This window comes from Aulonocara stuartgranti (assembly GCF_965226115.1).
Source record: "Aulonocara stuartgranti genome assembly, chromosome: 22".
Classification (NCBI taxonomy): Eukaryota; Metazoa; Chordata; class Actinopteri; order Cichliformes; family Cichlidae; genus Aulonocara; species Aulonocara stuartgranti.
In genome coordinates, this window is record NC_138957.1 from 4,153,183 (window position 1) to 4,176,161 (window position 22,979).

The 22,979-nt window shown below is 40.4% G+C and overlaps 1 protein-coding gene across 5 annotated transcripts in view; it reads right to left on the bottom strand.

The window, feature by feature from the left end:
- Positions 1-4: 4 nt before the first annotated feature.
- Positions 5-22,979, bottom strand: part of gabbr1b (gamma-aminobutyric acid (GABA) B receptor, 1b) — a 131,694-nt gene continuing 108,719 nt past the window's right edge. For all 5 annotated transcript variants that reach the window (XM_082520669.1, XM_082520668.1, XM_082520670.1 and 2 more), the window contains 3 exons: positions 3,930-4,058; positions 1,846-1,989; positions 5-1,623 (listed from right to left, as the gene is read on the bottom strand). In XM_082520669.1, the coding sequence (XP_082376795.1) occupies positions 1,336-1,623; positions 1,846-1,989; positions 3,930-4,058 (561 nt within the window). In that variant the 3' untranslated portion in view covers positions 5-1,335. The remainder of the gene's footprint in view (positions 1,624-1,845; positions 1,990-3,929; positions 4,059-22,979) is intronic.

The window sequence follows — 22,979 nt, forward strand, 5'->3', positions numbered from 1 at the left end:
TGCTTACTTTGAATTTTGATAGTAAACCTGTCAGTGCTGAAAATACCGTTGTATGCAATGTTCAACTTGATTTGTACTTCTGCATTAAATCTAGTACACAGAAATTTAGTTACACATTGTAGCAATGCACACCACAACCATAAAAGTCTGTAAACACAGTCTTTTGGTTTGCTCAAAGATGTTATCACTGGGGAACAAATGTAGAATGTAAGTATGTATGTAGGCTATAATTATGTCTTGCTTATAACACAAATAGCCTAGTCTTCTGGGAATTTTGTTGTTCTACAACTCTACCACTCTCTATATAAACCCAACCAGTTTGAAAGTGTAATAACAATGATGGATGCAGCCACTCACCAGCATGTTATTAAAAGTGGGGCTTATTAGCCATCTCTTGCCTGGTTAGCAAACTGCAACCACTAACTATATTGGTGCACTGGGCAGATACTGTGGATACCTGCTAATTAGTACTAAACAACATACTAATGAAATAATAAAATTTCACTCATCAAAACTGGAAGACAGATTTCTTGGACAGACCTCTGCTCCTCTTTCACCAAACAGTGAGCACCAGGACAGGTTTAAAACTATAATTTATTTGATTCAATCCTAAGGCGCCCTGTCTAAACTAACCTCGCTAGTTTTGTAGGCTACCATTTAAATCTAATAGAGAACAGACCAGTTACAAATTTGGGAGGAAATTTATCCAGAACAATAAATCAAAAACAAATCCAGCAGAGATCAGCTTAGAAAATACTGGACTGGTACACATATAGCATTTTTCTACTGTATTTGAACACTCAAAGTGCTTCCTTACTACAACCCTTATTCACCCATTTGCACACATTCATTTACCGTAAGCACTTTTTTCTATGACTAAGTGCTGTTTACCTCATACTGTGATGGATGCCTTTGGGGCAACTCAGGATCTTGGTCAAGGATTCTTTGATGTCTGGAGGAGCCAAGCACAGAAGTACCAATCTTCCAACGGGTGGATGACCCAGTCTACATCTTGAGCTACAGCCGCTCTACTGTTTTCAAGTTGTAGTAGTAGTGGTAAACTGACCTCAAAGCCAGGGGACATTTAAAGACGCTGCTCATGCCTCAATCAAATTAATCAAAAGTACATGTGCTATCACAGGGTGTATATCTGTGTATGTGCCTTCTCAGTGTTTTTATTGAGCTGTTGCTTGACTGGAACATATTTTGCTGCACTCATTTCTGTCTGAGGGAAAATCCTTTACCTTTTTTTTAATCTTCATTTTAAACCTTAGATATTTATTTATTTTTCAAACTTGTATTACTATCCTCATCCTGCCACTGTTAACCACCATCTTACTTGTAGAGTAGCTGAAGCCGGCTAGTGTGACACTTATTTCGACTGATCTTGCTGTCTGACTGGTAGAGACTGGACGAGTTGGCGAAGGACTGTGGAACAGGATGAGGGTCAGAGGCAGGCGCTGGGTATCCTGGAGGAGGGGCCAACGACCTGGGGTCACTCTGGGTGATGGAAAAGGGAGGGGGGCTGTGGTTCTGATTAGTGATGGTGGACGCTCTTCTCCTTGATCGCAGGGCCTGTCTCTCAGACAGCTGGTTTCTCAGCTCTGACACACGTTCTTCTTTCTAAGGGAAAAGTAAAGTAAACACTCAAAAATTAAGTTATTACAGATCCAAAAAGACTTTTACATGATAAGCATCTGTTTTAACTGACTTAGTTAACAGGAGAACCTGCTTTCTTGTTTAGGTACTTCTTGGGAGAAAAAGTATTTGAGTCATTAACCTGTTAAATACAGAGGAAGAGCTTAAATGAAACAAACACTTGGATAAGAAAAGGGCCTGCCTGACCTCCTGGATGATCTTCTGCAGTTCCTTGTTCTCTCTCTCTAGTTGTCTGGACTTCTCCTCGTCATTGTTATTGGTGGATGAACCTGTCTTCATGGTCTCCTGGGCATCTGACTGCCACTCACCACGTGTTATCAGGCGCCGCATCTACAAATTGTGCAAATGTTTTTAATGTGATACATGAAAACTCCATAGTGCATCTATTACAACAGCAGGGCTTTGTAGTACTGTAGAAGAGTCCATCTGCTGATAGGTACTTCTTTTGCAGAACTTTTACCAACTCAAAACATTTTGCACATTATGAAACAAAGGATTTAACAAAGATCACCCAGGTCTACAGAGCATCTAGAATCCTTTATCAGAGAGGAATGGGACCTCATTCTTACTAATTAAAATATGTTTTTTGATTTACTTGGCAAGTATGGACGTGATATTTGTGTACTTAGTTAATATCATCCTCCCTAAACTAACAGCACTCCAGGAATATGAACAGAGACACAGCACCATGCTGATTGGCCAGAGTAGACTGTTAAAGATCTGAATTGGTGATGCTGACACGGCAACACTCACCCAATTAGCAGACCCTCAGGTGATATATCATGCAATCTCAGATGCCGTCCATGCTAGAGATGGACCGATCCGATATTACGTATCGGTATCGGTCCGATACTGACCTAAATTACTGGATCGGATATCGGAGAAAAATAAAAAATGTAATCCGATCCATTAAATATCACGAAAGCACCTCGCAAAACTTGCAACACGCCGTAACTCACCTCAGAACGTTAGCACGTCGGAGCAGTATGCATCACGTGATAGAGCAGCTGTGGCATGCGGGACCTGTCGGTGGTCTGGATAGCATGTGGAGCTTCGCTAGCAACCTGGCATTTCATCTCCGACAAAGTTATCCCCGAGAGAAGTAAAGCAAGTGTGTAAGTCCATCTCTGAATGTTTTTAAAACATTCCTGCGTTAAGCTTAACAAGCGACTGCCTCTTCTTGCTGCTACTTCAATCATGAAACTGCTTAATGATCAGCTGATCGGCTTTTCTGTCGCGAGTCCGTCTCTCTTGTTTGTTTTTGGCCCACTTTGCACCAGAAAGAGCAAACCAGCGGCTGAACAACAGCAGCACGTTTAAGCTTGATCAGCTGTTGTTAGAATTTATTTAATATTACTTTCTACTCGAGGATCTTTTTCTACGTAGCTGACGCTGGTAACTGTGCAGGGGCGGATCTAGCAAAGTTTAGCCAGGGGGGCCGATAGGGCATTAACAGGGAAAAGGGGGCACAAAGACATACTTTTCTTTCTTATTCTCATTTAAAATGTCGAGCTTTTAATAAATAATTATCTGACACCCAAAGTTTTAATTTGATGTAAAATGAATAGAAGTCAATTACTGTATATAGTGACTATTAAGTCTAATATATACCCTAGTAAGCTATAGTACTTTTTCCTTTGGGAAGGTACCATCTGTGCAGTCTGCAATTTTGTTGAAGAAAGATGTTGAATCTATTTAATATTTCTTGAAAAATAATTGATTTCTGTGCATTTTTTTTCACACTGCATCAAATTAAGGTTGATTACGTCGATTAAGCATCATGAGGTGGCGCGTGAGGGGTGGTTCCCTATTTTTTATTTATTTATTTTTGTTGTTGCTGGGAGTTGGAACCCTATTAGTTAGGTTGCTTAATATTTACGCTAAGTACTCTTTAAAATACCAGAATAGGGAGGATGGTGTAGGTCTAAGTTTATTAGATTGATCAGTATTGCTGAACTATGAAATATTTTTTTTTGTATACAGGTATAACAGAATAGCTTTAGTGTAGTTGTTGTTTTAAACTTGAGTATGAACTTGCAGACTTGCAAAATGCAGCAAGATATTAAAAAACAGTTTTATTGATTAAAAACACTATATCGGATTCATATCGGTATCGGCAGATATCCAAATTTATGATATCGGTATCGGACATAAAAAAGTGGTATCGTGCCATCTCTAGTCCATGCTAATGGATTTTCATCCGGTCTTACACTAAATGTGCTAGTTTAATCTGCAGGTATGGGATGAAGAGAGGTGTGAGATGGATTTACCTTGGGGACAAACAGAACCACCAGGGTGATGTAGACTGAGAAGACAATGGCTAAAGAGGCGAAGGCGAAAGAGGCATCCTGCTGGGAGGACAGAATCATGGTGACTGGAGCTGTGATCATACACAGTACCTGAAGAGAAGAATAAATAGAGTAGATAAGCTTAGCTTGTTTATTACAAAAAAATAACAAGAAAATTTTAGTCTTAGCATAAATTAAAAAAAAAAGTGTAACAATTTCAACAGAGTTACCTATCACACTAGTAAAAAAGGACCAGGTGGAATTCAGTCCAACTGTTTTCTACAGAACATTAATACAAAACCTCTGGTTTCAATTTAATGGCGATTTTGAAGACCAGTGATGGGATTAACAGCGTTAAAAGTAACGGCATTACTAACGGCTAACACTAAATAGCCAGACTCTCACTCAGTCACCCTCACCGAAGCCTCTCTTTTCCCGTCTTCATTCCTGAAAACTCACCTTCTGTCAACCTTAACTCAGCTCTGGAATTAACCACCCTCTCCCTCAGTTGCCTTCACACCATTGACCGCCTTTGACAGTACAAACTGGCAGAAAAAATAGATCCAGCAGACGTAATTTGGACAGTGATCTCCAAACAGGGAGCAATAATTGGTGATCACGAGCAAATCCTGCAGTTTCAGGCAAAATCAGGTGCAAATCAATCAGTGACAGACAGTAGGAAATCCTATCCACATTTCCAAAGCTCTGTTCAGACATCACTCCCACCCCCAATCAGCCACCAGTACACTCAGCACAGTCCCCGTTTGCTGCTCCTGAGAAAGACGCTCCACTTTTCTCTGCCCTGGTCTCTGCAAACCATGCCTGTGTTCCATGATGCAGTGACCTCAACACTCAAACCTTTTTCCAGTGAGTTGGGCCGGTACAGGGCTTTCTCTTACAGTGCTCACTTGTGTTCGGCCAATCGCCTCTTTCTTTGACAATGCTGCTAAACTCTCCCACTTAGTAGGTCTGCTGAGGAGAAAGACGCTGGCATGGGCTGAAGCTTATTTTTCACTCACCCAGTCTCTGAGGGCAGCGTGGCCAATTATTAAATTTATGGCAGGGCAAAACGTAGTGTAGCAAAGTTTGTCACTGATTTGTACAACTGGAAGCCAGTTGGCCCGATCATTGGCTTCAGGGTTTATTTTTGCAAGCCTTAAATGTTAGCCCTTCCATTCATGCTAGAACCTCCCATACCTGCCATTGCACTCAATAACCAGGTTTTTGCTCTATAACTCATCAAACCGAATCAGTTAATCTGATCTTGTCTGGAAACCACTGGGAGACCCTCTCATTTTTCACCTTTCATTATCCTGACACACCTCTGATCCTCAGTTACCATAGTTAGAAAAACACAATTATCATATAGACTTCCACAGAAAATGGGTCCAAAATCCACATGTGTCCTTCTCTGGATTCCTCAGGGAAATATTTAGCAAATTTCTCTGTCAGTTGTGAAAGGTGCTGACAGACTGATCACTGATCTTCCCCTGAGGAGAGTTTTCCAAGATGTAAGACAAAAGTGGAAACATGTCCATCCTCTTTTCCTGGGCCCTCTCAGTCCACAAAGCAATTTCCTCTTGAAAGCTTCAACTTTGTCTGCAACAAAAAAACATGTTGCTGTTTCTCCCTTGAAGTGAGATGTTCATGTGCAAGAGGAGATGTTTTTTTCTCTGTGAGAAAAGAAACGATCTCATTCCCCAGTTCCAACAAACATTTGAGGTCCAGTCCTCTTGAAAGCCAGCTCACCTCACTGTGGTAGAGCAGCTAGACACGATCTGCTTCCATGTCCTCACAAAGCTTAGCAAAACATCTGGAATTCACACCATTATTTTTAATGAAGTTGATAGTTTTCACACTTACAATCCATCACCTCGTCACATACAGCACATGTGGCAGGGCATCACCAACTACAGGAAGATGGCACCTGCCTGTGATGGTGACGTCTCCCTACCTCTCCAACATCTATGCACGTTTTGACGCTCAGAATGACGTGTTCGTAAGGAAGACCCGGCTGCCACCCACACTGGACCCACTGCAGTTTGCCTGTCCCCCCAGCTGGTGAACAGATTACGCCAGTGCCACCACCCTACATCTTGCCCTCGTCCACCTGGACAATAAATTCAATTTCAGTTCAATTCAGTTCAATTTTATTCATACAGCGGCTAATGACAACAACAGTAGCTCTGCCTCAAGGCACTTTATATTGTAAGGTAGACCCTAGGAAAATACAATAAAGACCCATATGTACGAATGCTGTTCATAGACTTCAGTTCAGCATTCAACACAATCATTCCTCAGCACCTGATTGGAAAACTGAGCCTGCTGGGTCTGAACACCTCCCTCTGCAACCGGATCCTGGACTTTCTGATAGAGAGACCTCAGGCAGTCCAGATCGGTAACAGCATCACCAACATCACCACACTGAGCACTGGAGCCTCTCAGGGCTGTGTGCTCAGCCCACTGCTGTTCACTTTACTGACTCAGCAGCAATGCACAATTTGAACCACATCATCAAGTTCGCTGATGACACGACTGTGGTGAGTCTCATCAGCAAGATCGACGAGTCAACATACAGAGAGAAGGTGCAACAGCTAACAGACTGGTGTAGAGTCAACAACCTGTCTCTGAAGGTGGACAAAACAAAACAGATTGTTGACTTCAGGAGAGCACTGTCCAGTTAACTTCGATGGATCCTCTGTGGTGGTTGAAGAGCACCAAATTCCTTGGTGTTCACCTGGCAGAGAACCTCTCTTGGTCTCTCAACACCAGCTCCATAACTAAGAAGGCCCGACAGCATCTCTATGTCCTGCGAAAGCTGAGAAAAGCCCATCTCCCACCCATTCTCACCACCTTCTACAGAGAGACTATCGAGAGTGTCCTGCGTAGCGGCATCACTGTCTTGTATGGTAACTGCACTGTATTGGATTGCAATACCCTACAGCGGATAGTGGGAACAGCTGAGAAGATCATTGGAAACTCTCTTCCCTGCATCACAGACACCTATCACACCTGCTGCTTCTGCAAAGCCACCAGCATTGTGGAGGACCCAATGCACCCCTCGCACACGCTCTTTACCATGCTGCCTTCTGGCAAGAGGTACTGGAGCTCTCACAGCCAGACTGATGGCTTGGGGGAACAGTTTCTTCCCCAAGCCATCAGACTCGAGGGTGGCTCAGTGACTGGACTGACACACACACACACACACACACACACACACACACACACACACACACACACACACACACTTCATACATCAAGTGACTTTTTGCAACAATGCTCAGTCTTTTGCACAACCCACTGTTATTGTTGCAGTCTACCTTTACACTGTTGTGTCTGTGTGTCTTTTGGGGTTTTTTTGGCAATTTTTGTACACTTGGACTTTATGTAGTCCTGTGTTGATTGTCTGTATATTATTCTGTATATTCTGTACGTTATACCTTATATGTAGCACAATGGTCTTGGAAGAACGTTATCTCATTTCACTGAGTACTGTACCTCTGCACAAAGTTGGAGTGACAATAAAGCCACTTGACTTGACTTCACTTTAAAGGGGCATCAACAATTTCACAGCTGAGGTCAACTGTATTCAGAGCAAGATCAGGTAGACCAAAACCACACCATCAGAAGACTAATATATTGAACTTACTCACTTTCCAACTTTATCACTGATAACGCATAATCATATTTTAATAGAGCATTTCATTCTATACACATTAATCATTTAATATACGTCAAACGAGTGGCCAATTGAGAATTAAAATTTAACTTAACAAACGTGTTTGCTTTAATGTGTGATGAAGCCACAGTAGCAGGATTTACCATACAAACCCATGCAAAAAGGACCTGGCAAGAGTTCATGCCACTACTTTTGAGCTGCACAGAAAGAGAAGCAGACCAATTGTCTGTAGAATTATATAATTATAATTATCTTCTGGTTTCATCTTTGTGGAAAAAGATTCTCATAGCAGCAGGACAAAACTCTGAAGTAATACCTGAAGACTAAAGAAACCCAAGGACTGTTGACCTGCCTACATAGTCATCTGATCTCAGTCATTGAATATGTACGGCCATTTGTAGACTGAGGAAGCTAAACATTCCTGACATGAAAAGAAGCTCTTTGTTATATTGTCAGATGGCATTTGGACTCGACTGTTATCAACAACCTAAGAAAGAGAACCACCTCTTCATACCAGCTACTGACAGCAAACAGGGAAGTTGGTTTTATATGCAAGACTCCCGTGTAGAGATGTGGAGAAACCTAAACCCTTCACAGCTTGTAACAGCAGTCTGGCGAGGAAGGAGCAGCTAGCAGGACCAGCGCACGTGTGGTGGTTAGCCAAATAACCCGAAGCCAGTCGGTTAAATCCAATAACAGACCTTTATTCGCTGTCAGCAACATTACATTATGAGCCAGGTCTCCACGGCTGTACTCGCCCGTCATACATGCGCTGAGATTGGTATCGCCGGTGCCAGCTTGTTACAACAGTACGGTGTTTCTTTTAGAATGGAACACGAGCAGCATGGAATGGCTGCCACGAACAATACACACCCACTAGGAGACTCTCACAGCTATTACAATAGTAGGGCAACCCCCCTAGTGGTGCTATAACCCAAAAGGGTTGTTACAAGCTATGGTCAGATAAAAAGAATTTTACCATTAGACAAAGATAACCTGATTAAATACAAAATGCAGTTTTTAAATAATGATGCATTTATTAACTGAAAAAAGCTCTCCATGTCTATAGTACATGGCCTTGTGTGAAAAGCAATTGCCCCCTGAACCTAATTAAGGTTGTGCCCTGCCTTGGAGCAAGAACTGCAATCACGCATCTGCGGTAACTGGAAATGAGTCTTTCACATCACAGTGGAATTTTGGCACATTCTTCGTTGGAGGATTGTTTTAATGCTTTAATGCATTGGAGGATTTTCAAGTGTGAATGGCCTGTTTAAGGTCGTGGATTTAAACTGAGAGTTCATGTAGACCACCCCAAAACCTTCATTTTGTTTTCTGAGCCATTCAGAGTTTTGGTTTACGTGCTGATGTAGTTTTGTTTTGTTTGAGATTAAGGGCACAAACTGATGCAGGGGCACAAATCATTTTCTTATTGTTGAATCATAAACACTCCTTTTGTGATCTCGTGGATGAGTCATCGATGGTTTCTCTCAAGTACTTTTGGCACTGTTCCAAGTTTTCTCCATTTGTGGATAATGGCTCTCATTGTGGTTCACTGGAGTCTAAAAGCCTTAGAAATGGCTCTGTAACCCTTTAAAGATTGATAGATATCAATTACATTGTTTCTCAATTGTTCTGGAGTTTCTTTAGATCACAACATGATGTGATGCTTTCTGAGATCATTTAGCCTACTTCACTTTGTCAGAAGAGAAGTAGGCTAAATGAGTAGGACAACGCACCCACCACCACCATCATCAAACCCACAAATGAAGAAATTATTTTTGGAGGAATCAAATTTGGTGCTTATCTCTCTAGCAGAATCCTCCACTAAAGATAAGTGAAGCTTACCTCACACACTTTTTATTGTTTTTTCCTATGATCTTTGCCAGTCTTTACATGGTTTTCCATTGTGATTGATGAGCATTTCTTAATAACTTGCCAGCAGTATTCTTTCATTTTTATCATGCTAACAAACGGAGGGCAGATGAATTTGGCGGTGTCTAAAAATGTGACAGTGAAGAAAAGAGTGCATAGTATCAAATAAAGCAGGAGAAATTGGAGGTAAATCAATCGATATTAATCAGTAGTCAGTCATTTTGGGCAAAGGCTAAAAATTTTCTTCCAAATTGACAAATGCAAGCAGCAAGCTAGCAGCCATGTTTTCTCTACTATGTCAGTACTTACATGCAGCCTCGAACAAACACAATCCAGCCCTTAAATTATTATTAATAATTATTTATTAATTCATTAATGCATCGATCTTAGTGGAAGAAATAGCATTTCTGCGCACTGGGAATTGGGAAGAGCTAATCCCATCTGGAGACAGACTGTTTCCAGTGGCCTTCCATCTTTACAGAGGCACTTTTAAAATTTTAAAGTGTGCTTTATTACTGTATAACTGCATTTCTAGCCTTGTTTCAGGTGCCTTAATCTCAATTGTTGCCCAGAACTTGCTTAAATTCAAGCACTGGATTTCTGTCTATGACGTTGGAATGTTACTATGAAAAGTGTGCAGAGATTTTTATATTGTGATTTGCTGCCAAATGAAACAGAATTAAGTCAAGTGATTGAAATGGCCCAGGAGCAATTCTCCCACAGCTGAATGGAGAAATGAACTAATCAAGTGTCAGAAAATGGTCACAAAAATGTTACAAGCATGAGCTAAACAGATCTGACAAAAAAAAAAAAAAAGATCAGTTCTGCAGTTTGAGCAACTTTAGGATTCTTTTTATATATGAACATGTTGCAGATAAATGATATGATTAATTGTTAAAATATCACTTATTATGTATCACTTTGCTAAAAGTATTTAAAATAGTACATATTAATTCTGCCTCAAGCAGATACAGGAGTACAAGCCAAGCCTGAAACCACATTGACTCATCAGTAATAATTAATAAAGCAATTAGAAAGGACATTTTCCCAATGAAAGCATATATTAAGCATTTATCTTTATATTTCCAGAGCACAACATTTGCTTGTGTTTCAGCATTTTTTACACATTACACACCACTTTTGTTTATCATTTGTAACAACACATCCCACACATGGCATGGTAATAGTAAAAGGGATGTTATGTTGGCATATAATATCATGTACAAATAAAAAAAAAAGAAAAGAACAGGATCCAAGACAGACCCCAGTGAAATTCCTGATGTCTCAACAGCTGATGTGGAAGAGTATTTTCCAATGAGAAAGCCCATTGTTTAATATAAGATTGAAACCAGTTAGGAACCATACCCTTGACTCCTGCACAGTGTTCCAAGCACCCAATGAGTAAGTCATGGCTGACAGTGTCAGACAGCACACAAATCCTAGACAGCTAAGAGCTAAGACAGAACAGCCACTAGAATCAGCATCAAGTAGAATATTGTTTGTTACTTTTAAAAGTACAGACTCTGTACTCTGAAAGACCCTAAAAAAATGTCAGTTTTGATATAGGCTGACAAATGCAGACGACACAGCCATCATGGGGTGTATCTGGGATGATCAGGAAGAGGAGTACAGAAGTCTGGTGAGGAACTTTGTCGCATGGAGTCACACAAACCACCTGCAACTCAACACCTCAAAGACTAAGGAACTGGTTGTGGACTTCGGGAGGTCTAGAGCAGGTCCACTGCCGGTTCAGATAGAGGGGGAGGAGGTGGAGGTGGTCAACAAGTACAAGTACCTCGGGCTGTGGGTGGACAACAAACTGGACTGGTCATGCAACACAGAGCACCTGTATAAAAAAGCCCAAAGCCGACTGTACTTCCTCAGGAGGCTGAGGTCTTTTAACATCTGCAGGAAGCTCCTGAGGATGTTTTACCAGTCAGTGGTTGCTGGAGTACTTTTCTATGCTGTGGTGTGCTGGGGGAGCAGCACAGCAAAGAAGGACTCATCCAGGCTGGAGAAACTGATCAGGAAGGCTAGCTCTGTGGTCGGCATGAAGCTGGACACTCTGGTGACAGTGGCAGAGAAAAGGACACTAAAGAAACTGATGGACATTATGAACAATGCTGGGCATCCTCTGCACACGGCCATTAACAGCCAGAAGAGTCTGTTCAGTGACAGGTTGCTTCTCCCCAAGACAAGAACTAACAGACTTAAAAACTCCTTTGTCCCACACGCCATCAAACTGTTTAACTCCTCCCTGGAGGGGAGAGGGAGGGGAAACAGGGGGACAAAGGAGGGGGGAACAACTAAGCTGTAGTGCCTCTTCACCTCACTGTACAATACCTTGTGCAATACTCTTTGTAAATAGTCAACAGTGCAATAGACCTCAATCAGAGGTGTGGACTCGAGTCACATGACTTGGACTCGAGTCAGACTCGAGTCATTAATTTTATGACTTTAGACTTGACTTGAAAAAATGTTCTAAGACTTGTGACTTGACTTGGACTTTTACACCAATGACTTGGGACTTGAACCGGTTTACTTGAAAAGACTTGATATTTTACCCCAAATATAAAATTTAACATGCATATTATATAGAGATTGAAAATGTGACGTCATTCACGGGTAGAACCGCAAAGGATTCTGGGAACTCGTGGCAAGCGGTACTAGCGCACGCAGGCTTTCAATTAAAATCAGTTATACAGCGATAAAAAGAAACACAAAAATGTCAAGAAGCTGTTGTATCATTAACTGCAATAGCCGGTCGCATGACAGCCACGGGAAGCCGACGGGTAAAGAGATCGGTTGTTATCGGATTACGTCGTTGAAGAGAAATTGTTCATGTTTCCGAAGTAACAAAGACGCGACGGGTGGCCTGGATTGCAGCCATTCAAAGATCAAATATAACGTCCCAGAACACTCCAGCTCACAGGTTAGTCTGCTCCAAGCATTTACACGAAGGTCAGTGTTTTTTAGTAGTTAATACGTCATTTTCATAACATAATTGGTGATATAGGTTACAAGCAAGAACAGAAATTGTCGCGCTATGCTCCTTTATTTATTGTGCATAAATAGTGAATTGTCCTGACACAATATTGCGTTTCGCTTCTGTTATTATGGTACATTGACAAAAACATATACTTTTATTCACAGGATAAAACAGGTTTTTTGTATCACTAATTGCCCAGTACGATTACAGCATACAGTATTATTGTCACTGCTACATTTCTGTGATGGGTACCAGAAATTATTTCCACTACTAATTAATTACCGTTGAGCTCAAAGGTCCTATTAATAAACGGTTAAGGAATGTGTATTTATGACGACAATTTGTGAGACTGGTAAACTTATGATACGTACGATGGTCTTTCGTTCTACACGGTGCATTTCAAGGTCCTGTACCCATCCGGCGGTAAACTGTACCTGGGCTTGTTGCAGTGACCGGAAGTTACTAAACTTCATGAGTGTGTGCACTCACTCCAAGAAGCGTATAATTATAAATATGCATATAAATATGCTACAATGAGATAGCTGACTTCATCTAACTAGCAAATGTTGTCCAGGCTACGTTGGTGATACAGTTTTTTTTAATATGTATGATATTTTTGTCATGCGATTTTAAAGCTGGTCCTACAACCGCATCCAAGAATAACATGCAGCTTATCTCAGAACTGTCGGTGAAAATTATTCTTGGAGCTAGGTTTAATTGAGCTGCATTTTAAAGAGGTGCAATTTCACAATTTGTGTATATTTTCTAAGTTCACTATTTTGTCATGTGTTGAGAAAAACACAGATTTAAAAATTACATGGTCTAATATTTACATTTAGCATAACTGCAACATTATTTTTTCTTTTTTTTTTTTTAAAGACTCGAAAGGACTTGAAATTCAAAGTTTCAGACTTGTGACTTGACTCGGACTTTTACACCAGTGACTTGAGACTCGACTCTGACTTGCCTGACATTACTTGAGACTTGACTTGAGACTTGAGGATAAAGACTTGAGACTTACTTGAGACTTGCAAAACAATGACTTGGTCCCACCTCTGACCTCAATACTCGAAATGTGCAATTCATTCACTTGTATTTTTATTTTTTATTCCTATTTATTCTATTTATCCCCTTCGTATATTTTATTTATATTGTCTCTGTGTTTATATATGTGTGTGTGTGTGTGTGTGTGTGTGTGTGTGTGTATATATATATATATATATATATATAATATTCTGTAACTCTGGAACTTCTGTCGGTGCTGTGCTTTTTGGAAATCGAATTTCCCAGAGGAACCCACCCGAGGGATTAATAAAGTTCTATCTAATCTAATCTAATCTAATCTAAATAATCAGAACATGCACTTGAAATTTGGGGTTTTAAAGAATGGGTCAACTACTGCATGCTATATCACACAGGAGCTACGGTAAATGTTACCATTTACCGTAGCTCCTGTGTGATATAGCATGTCACACCTGTATTTGTTTAGTGCTTTACTTAGTCCCTAAGGACCCCAAAGCGCTTTACACTACATTCAGTCATTCACCCATTCACACACACAGGGCTGGACTGGGACAAAAAATCGGCCCGGGCATTTTGACTAGAGACCGGCCCCCCAGGTATTAAAGCCATAAAGCCTTTGAATGAAGACAAACGCTGTTGTGACAGTGATGTACAGTCTTGTTGGTATATGTATGATTTCTATACATTTTACATCAGATAAAAACTTTGGTTGTAAGATTCAGAGAATTATTTAATGAAAGCGAGATATTTTAAATGAGAATAAGGAAGTATTTCTTTGTGCCCCCCCCCTCCCTGTTAATGCCCTACCTGCCCCCCAGGCAAAACTTTGCTAGACCTGCCCCTGCACAGTTACCAGCTGTCAGCTACTTAGAAAAGGCTCCTGGTGTTATTTGTCTCTCAGAAACAGTTCATAACTTCCCTTCAACTCATTCATGTCACCTAAAAGGTAAACCTGTTTCTCCATCACCTGTTCAGCTCTGATGATTCAGTAAGGACATCTCCTGGTTTCATCTTCATGTTTCCCTCTCACCAGATAACCAAACCAACATCATGACCAGCAGCTTTTACAGCTGTGGCTCCAGCAAACATCAGCTGATACTAGAAAGTAATATTAAATAAATTCTAACAACAGCTGACCAAGCTTAAACGTGCTGCTGTTGTTTAGCGCGACATCCGCTGGTTTCCTCTTTCTGGCGCAAAGTGGGCGATAAACAAACAAGAGAGACGATCAGCTGATCATTGATCAGTTTCATGATTGAATGAGAGAAGAATGGTAAATGGTCTGTATTTATATAGCGCTTTACTTGGTCCTAAGGACCCCAAAGCGCTTTACACTATACACAATCATCCACCCATTCACGCACACATTCACACACTGGTGATAGCAAGCTACAATGTAGCCACAGCCGCCCTGGGGCGCACTGACCGAGGCGAGGCTGCCGGACACTGGCGCCACCGGGCCCTCTGACCGCCACCAGTAGGCAACGGGTGAAGTGTCTTGCCCAAGGACACAACGACCGAGACTGTCGGAGCCGGGGCTCAAACCGGCAACCTTCCGATTACAAGAAGAGACAGCTGACAGCGTAAAGACAGAGAAAAACTCCAGCTTTGTGTCTTTTTCCATCCTGGCTGAAGTACGGGACAAACTGTGTTCCTTTTCACCTCAATACGAAACGCGTAATATTTTCTCTGAATGCGGGACAATTCCGTTTTTTAGGGCACCGTTGGAAACTCTACTAACTAACCTTATGAATAAAATAAAGTTCACTATCAGTAACATAGCACCCACCCAGCTAGCTAGTACGCAGTACAAGTTATTGTAACTGACGGTAAAAAGTCAGCACAACGAAAATAAACTCCACCTAAACTTGGTTTATTTCTGACCCAGACAGACTGAAGGTTATAACTTCTTACCTGAAGTTCAGTTCACCTGACACTCGGCCCGGCGGCTGCCTCGGGTCTCTCCTCCTCCTGCCTCACCTTTCCCTCATCCACCTGGCCTCTTGTGGCAGCTCCGCCATAGCCACCACCAAACAACTGAGTTATTTTTACACATCTGCCAGCATCTGGCCAATCCACCACCTTTCATTGTTTATACTGTTATAAAAATAAATAAATTAAAAAAAATCACCGGCCCATAAAAACGAAAAATCACCATCGACCCACCGAGCAAATGCCCGGTATGCCCGATGGCCAGTCCAGCTATGCACACACACACTCACACATTGGTGATGGCAGCTACATTGTAGCCACAGCTGCCCTGGGACACACTGACAGAGGCGAGGCTGCCGGACACTGGCGCCACCGGGCCCTCTGACCATCACCAGTAGGCAAACATGGGGTTAGTATCTTGCTATACCAGCAGCTAGGCTCACATTTACAATTCTGAGAACTTAATCACCCATTATATAAAAAGTTTCCTTAATAAACAAAGATAGAAGTGAAAATATGTTGCCTTTGCAGATCCAGCCCCCTCTTGAAATCAAATCAGGCATCCATCCATCCATCCATCCATTTCCACTTTTTCAGCTGTCTTAGTACTAGAATCTAATCTGGCGAGATTTTAAAAACTCTAATGGCACCTCATCTGTGCTCGGCTCTTTTACATTCTGTCCTGACAGCCCTGTTAGACAGAATTTAAACCTAGGGCATTTTATTCTGAGGTGGGCGGCCAAGTTCAAAGCATCTGCTCATCTGTTGCTTCTGAACTCCATAAGGTTTGAATCACTTATTTTTAGTACTGAATTAATGACCCCGCTGCTTTTCATTCTCATCTACAGTCCACCAAAAATAAAAGCTCTATTGTAGAATTCAGATCTTTTGTCCTCAGTAACAGTAATGCATGACTGCATATTGTGGGATTTTAATATTCATGGGCACTGAAAAAAACAGCTGTGGGAATCTTTTGATTTTATTCGACATGTATTCAACTGATGACCATGTGAATACTCTTGATCTTCTTTTTGTCATATTTTCTTCTTTTGTCAATTTAATATCTAACATGTTGACATTGTAGAATTTCTTTTCTGACCATAAACTATAACTTTTATGACACTTTTACTCTCTAAATTTGTGGTCCTAGTATTGCAATACCTTTCGGTAAAAAGTTTGGTCCTTCCATAGCTACTCGTTTTCAAATTCAAATTTTTATTTGTCACGTACACAGTCATACACAGTACGATATGTAGTGAAATCGTACTGTGGGTGTTCAAGAGCGCACTTCTTTCATCTGTGCATCATCATGATCAGATGTCCACAGAACAAATACGCTTAATATTTAAACCCACAGTACAAAAAACCCCTGAAGTGTACGTCTTTTGGTACACTTTAGACACATATTGGGTAAAATTTAAAGAATCCATGATGCTGAACAGTGGTGGACCTAGCCTGTTTGGCGCCCCCACCCACACATTAAACATATTAAGGATTGTACATTAACATATTTTATAGTAAAAACTGTTGTCAGAACCATACTGAATTTAACCAGTGAACCAGAGAAGGTTAAAGCATGGTTAAACACACACACACATATATGAAGAGAGAGAGAGTATGAGAGAGTGATATTATACCCCTTTCGTCAAACGCAGTGATTTATGACCCCCTTAATTGATTTATAACCCCTAATTAAATTATCCCCTAATTAAATTATTCATGAGCTCCGGAAGTCCGGAAGTAGGAAGTAATTAAATAATAAAAATATGATATTCATAAAAATATGATATTCATAAAAATATGATATTCATAAAAATATAATTGATTATTTAGAAAGTTTCTTATATATCAAATTAGCATTCTTTTATTTCTTTAAGCAATTAAAAAATGTATTTATTTTTTTATGCTCAAAAAACGCCATCTGGTGGCGGGTCAGTGTGTGTGTGTGCGCGCGCCCGCGCGCGCCCGAGGCTGTGTGTCTGGGCGCGCGGGGGCGCGCCCGTGTCTCCGGACCGTGCTCTCTCGGGCTCCGTGCTCATGTGTTTAAAAATGTATTAAACCATATTAAAATTGTTTAGTTAAACTTGTGCTTTTGTAACGTTCAGTATGGCCACAAACACATGCTGCATGCCTTGGGGGAAAACTTTATTTAGATTTATATGCATTTGTAGATTTAGAATAAAACTCATACTCAGAAAAAACTCGCGATCCCCTAACCCTCCTTAGATACATAAGCAGGGAAAACTCCTTAAAAAACCCTCCGCTATTTCTCCAAAACCCTACAATAACTTGTTAGGGTACCCCCTCTATTCCCAAAACCTTATATTCGATAACAGGGAAAATCCTGAAAAAATCCTTAGTCTTTTTTCTCAAATTCAGCGCCCCGCGGCTCCCTTCATGCTCAGCCAAACAAAGCCAAAACTCCTTTTAAAAATTTCTCCGCGATTTCTCCAAAACCCCTAGAATAACTTGTTAGGGTACCCCCTCTATTCCCCAAAAAAAAGCGCTATAATCCAAAAACATTGGGAAAGCTCCTTACTCTTTTTTCTTCAAAAACTTGCCTCTTGCTAGCTACCTCTAAAATTCTACGCAGAGTCTAAGTTCTACCTCGCTCTTAATCGCACCGACCCGCAACAGCTTCCAGAGCACAATTTTTTCCTGCTTGTTCGCTCCCCGCTCTGGTCCCGAATGCGCTGCTTACCTCGTTTGAAAATTCCCCCCTTAGACCAACTCCGCCTCACTGCGCCCCGCTGCCAATCACATAACCCTTGCACCGCTCCCTTCGCACCCCGGTTAGCCAATCCGCTCCAGGTCTGATTTTACGATCTCCCGCTGAGGTTAAGACTATCTTCGAACCCCCAGAACACATCTGACTTCAGACGTATCAACAACTAGCGCCGCTCAGACTGCTTGCGAGTTCGCATATGGAGCGGCCGATTTCAACAGCAACTTGCGTCTCTTTCCTTATCCGCATATCATTCGGTAAGTGTTAATCTTCCTCTCTAACTACATTTTTGCATTTTCCTTTTTACCATTCTGTCAATCCTTTCATTTAAAAAAATAAATAAATATCACAATGGTTTGTAACAGGTACAATACACCATCCATCCATCCATTCGCCTCCACTTATCCTTTTCTCAGGCTCGCGCTGTGCGCTGGAGCCTATCCCACGTACAATACACTTTAAAATATATATAAGCTCCACTTTTAACTCCCGTAAAAGTTTATACATTACATGTCTACATCACCTATCATGGCCTCATCGGGTATCTCATATCATCTTGTTATTGTTATGTTATGCTCCTTTGATATTTTGCTAGTTTGCGTGTTTTAAAACTCTTTTTGTTTTTCTTTATATTTTTAGACCCAGATGTGTTAACCTGATCCCTGCGAAACACCAGCTCTGCGTGGATTTTGACCGCGAGTGACCGGATGTTGTTTCCGGCCTGAGGTTGCCTGAAATGCCGTGAGGCTCGTTTGAAAGATTGCGCCCGAGACCAACTCCGCCTCCAAGGCATGCCTACCTTTAGCTGCCACCAGTGAGATATCAGAGCCGGGCTCCACATATCCAATCAGGAGCACGAGCAAGACAGCTTTTGCAGACTCTCCAGAAATATACAAGTCCTTACCAACTGCTCTGCAACCCAGTGTTTCTGGTCCCCTCACTAACATCGCTTTTTGAGATATTTTTTATGAACCACCAAAAAAGCAATTTTACCCCACAGACTGGGTCTGAGGGCAGCAGCAGGGACAAATGATTGTAATGAAGCGACGGACATTTCATGGCTGGTCTTGCATAATCGTGAGTTATTATGTCATATGGTGATAAGTACATAGTTTTGCAAGAGGCATACAAGCACTGTGGAAAAAGTAATCATAAAACTGTTTTTGTGAACACCCTACATTATGCTTTAAAAAATGTGATACATGTAATGTGATCATCAAAGAACATGATTTTTTTTTTTTAAAAACTTTTATTCTTATGCTTTTAAAGTATGTCAGATTATCTTAAAACACTTATTTGTATGTTATAATGTTTTTCTTACACCATTTTTATAGACACCTTATTCATTGTATCAATGTGTAATTATGTATCTTTGATAAATAAATAAAATATTTAATCTTGTATTTGTGTACTTTCTGGTGATTCAATAAAAAATTAGTCACATATCGCTCTGATAAACACAGATGGCTGAAAGAAATGTTTGATGGAACAAAGGAAACAAGTGTCTTGCTGCTAAACTTTTAAGTCACCATGGTTTAAATGAGAAAGTCTGTATGTAAAACATGAAAAACTCCATATCAGTGATATCTACAAAGGTGTACTCATTTCTTTGTAATGGTACTTTACTGTTCCAATGAAACAAAAAGAAAATCTCATTTTTAAAGTACATTTTTCGGCCATCCTGACCTATTTTCAGGGGCAAGAATGTTGATGTTAGACTGTGTTTTAAATCAGGTTGTGATCTTAAACTAACTATCACAGCACTGATTTCAGTTGTAATCTCAATTAGAATCCCAATTTGGCTTTTCTCCAGTCAGTGTTATGGTGAAATTTAACTTGTTCTTTTGTGTAATTGCACATGGCCCAGCAAAGGACCCCTTAGTAAACTGTACAGCATAAGTTTTCAATTCACTTTTGTCAGAAAACTTCACAGTATGAGAAGTTACAGCACAGTTTCTCCAAACGTGTGGTTCTTTTTCAGCCAGCGTGCTTTTAGAGCATCTACATTAGCTCATGTAGTAAAAGTACAATCAGTAAGTGTACTTTAACATTTGAGATTCCGAGTCACTCTTGCTTAGATCATGTGAACTATATCATGAACCTTTTTTTGTATAATGCATCAAACGTGTTCAAATCAGTTTATTTTCAATTTATTTTAACTAATCTAGAGACAAGCAACTCCTTTTTAGCTTCTGTTATGCATTTACCTCTCACGCGTTAATCTAGATGTTAGTGTTCTCAGAGTTAACATGTCTCATGTTGCCATGTTGTATTTCTAATACCCAGCCTCAGTGTTCGCCCTGTTCACCCTCAAATCCAAACACCAATGATCTAGATATTCACAAAATTCATAAGGAGATTCTTAAGGTCTTAAGTTTTGTTGTTTTTATGTTTTACAAAAAAAAAACTTCACATTTTTTATATTTTTAAACGAAAGTGACATGCAAGGATATTTTTCTTTAGTGATGTTGCTTCAGCAATCTCAAATACTAATTATTCTGGGAATTTTTAGGGTCAAACTATGTGATTTTCCAAATGTGTGTGTGTGTGGAGTAAAATGACCTTGTTCTTATGATGTTGTCACCGTGAATCATTTAGGATTAACAACACAAATTGTATCGATAGCAGAAACAGTCTTATAACTTATAATTCTCACACGTTACCGCTAGTTTTACAAACGCAGTCTTCTTCAGCTCTGTTTATGTAGCTTTTATGAAACTGATTTTCCATAGTACAAGTAGAATTTAATTTTTCTTTGCTCTCCAGTATAAATGCAATAATTTGCAGGCTTTTTACTGAAACTCTCACAATGCAACACTCAATGCTCAGAGCTTCATATATCAACAGCTCTGAAAATATCTTCTTTTTTAAAGTAATGTAGGACAGGATCTCTCACTCTCTGTGTCTCAAAAAAACCCAACTAAACTGGCAATCACCACTAAACAAATGAAAGTAGTTTATGGCTTTTTTATCAGCTGCATTTCTTTCACATTGTTTATTGGTAATGCTTTTAGGTCACTGTTTTAGCATGTCTGCCTCACACTCCATTTAAACAGTTTAACAGATAGTGGGGTCTGGTAAGGAAGTTGGGGGGAAGCAGACAACTCCACAGGAAGAGTCTTTTTGTCTTTTCTCCACTGTAAAAGATAGCAAGGCAGTGTGAAACTTTCTTTGCGGGAAAGACAAAACTGAGAGCCATGCTAGGCTCAGTGAGAGACTCTGCTCACCCTCTGCCCCAGCGATGGCAGTCCCTCACCAAGCTCGATTTCTGTTCTTTGTCTTGATTAAAGAATGTTAGCTACCGCTCATCGCTTGTCTGCAGGCTTTATTAAACGGAAAACTTCCACAACAACCTCTAAACAGTGGTTTATGGCTTTTTGTCACCTGCAACACCATGTAACACTTGGATGTTAGATTCTTTTACCAGTCAGTGTTGTTAGCCCCAACCCCCAGGCTCCAGGTGTCTGAGCTCTAACCCTGGCTGCCAAATGTCCCCCTGAGTCCTTTGTGCTTTTTACCACCAGACTAAGTTTGTAGTCCTATCTACTAATATTATTTTATTTTTTTTATTATAGCACAAGGTTCAGTTAGGTTACTACTTTGACTTCCTCAATTTGAGCACATTTCTGACCCGATACTTTATCAAGCTTTTACTCGAGTGTTTTTGACACTAGCAGCTGTACTTCTACTTAAGTAAAAATTGCCTGCAATTTTGCCACCTCCGTTGCCACTTTTCTGGAGTTTGTACACTTTTTATATTGAAACGTTCAACGTTTTACGTGTTATCCTTGATCACAGTTCTAAACAAGTTAACTTTCTTCACTTCAAAGTAACCCAAAAAAGAAACTATATGTCCAGTTCTCTTTACTCCAAACCTGGTTTAAGGCTATGCTGTTGTTGTGATATGGCCATACAAATAATATTAAGTTTAATTAATCTTAAAAAAAAAATGGCTGCTTCATGGCTACCTGTTCAGAGAATTTGCAGACTTTTATGGAAACTGTCACAATGTAACACTCTCACTGTCAAAACATGGTTGATCCATGTTTCTATGAACACTGATTAATATATCAACAGCTCTGAAAATCCTTTTTTTTAAAGTAAAGCAGAACAGGATCTCTGTATCTCTAAAAATCCCAACAAAACTGGCAATCACCTCTAAACAAATGGAAGTAGTTTATGGATCTTTATCACCTGCAACACCATGTAACACCTAGATGTTAGACTCTTTTACCATCACATTTGCAAGGGTTTATGTGTTATCCTTGATCACAGTTCTAAATAAGTTAACTTTCTTGACATAAAAGTAGCCCAAAGAAGACAAACATATGTCCAGTTCTTTTTTACTCCAAACCTACTGATCAGAAAACATTATGTGATGCTGGAAGTTTTCATCCTATCCATCTGCAAAACAAGTTTACCTGTAAGCCAACACATTAGACGTAAGCAAATTTGTGAAATTCCTGAACAATGTGCTTTGTGCAGTAGCAGTAGTACTAGAACTAGTACTAGTAGTCCTAGTATTCTGCAGCAACCAGGCTTCAAGAGTGATCACTCTTCTGGATGTCACAGTCTTAACCGCAAATCAGAAATGTTGGTAAATTTAAAAAGGAATTTAAACGTCAGCTTTGACATAGACACAGACTTTATTAATGCCACACTCAGGAAATTCACATGTTACACATGATTTAGCTCACCTGCTAAATCCCCAGAGCAATAACCCCATCAGCATCATTAGCCTGAGTGTTGATCCTCCAGGTGAGTGAGTGGAGTTGAGTGTGTGTGTGTGTGTGTGTGTGTGTGTGTGTGTGT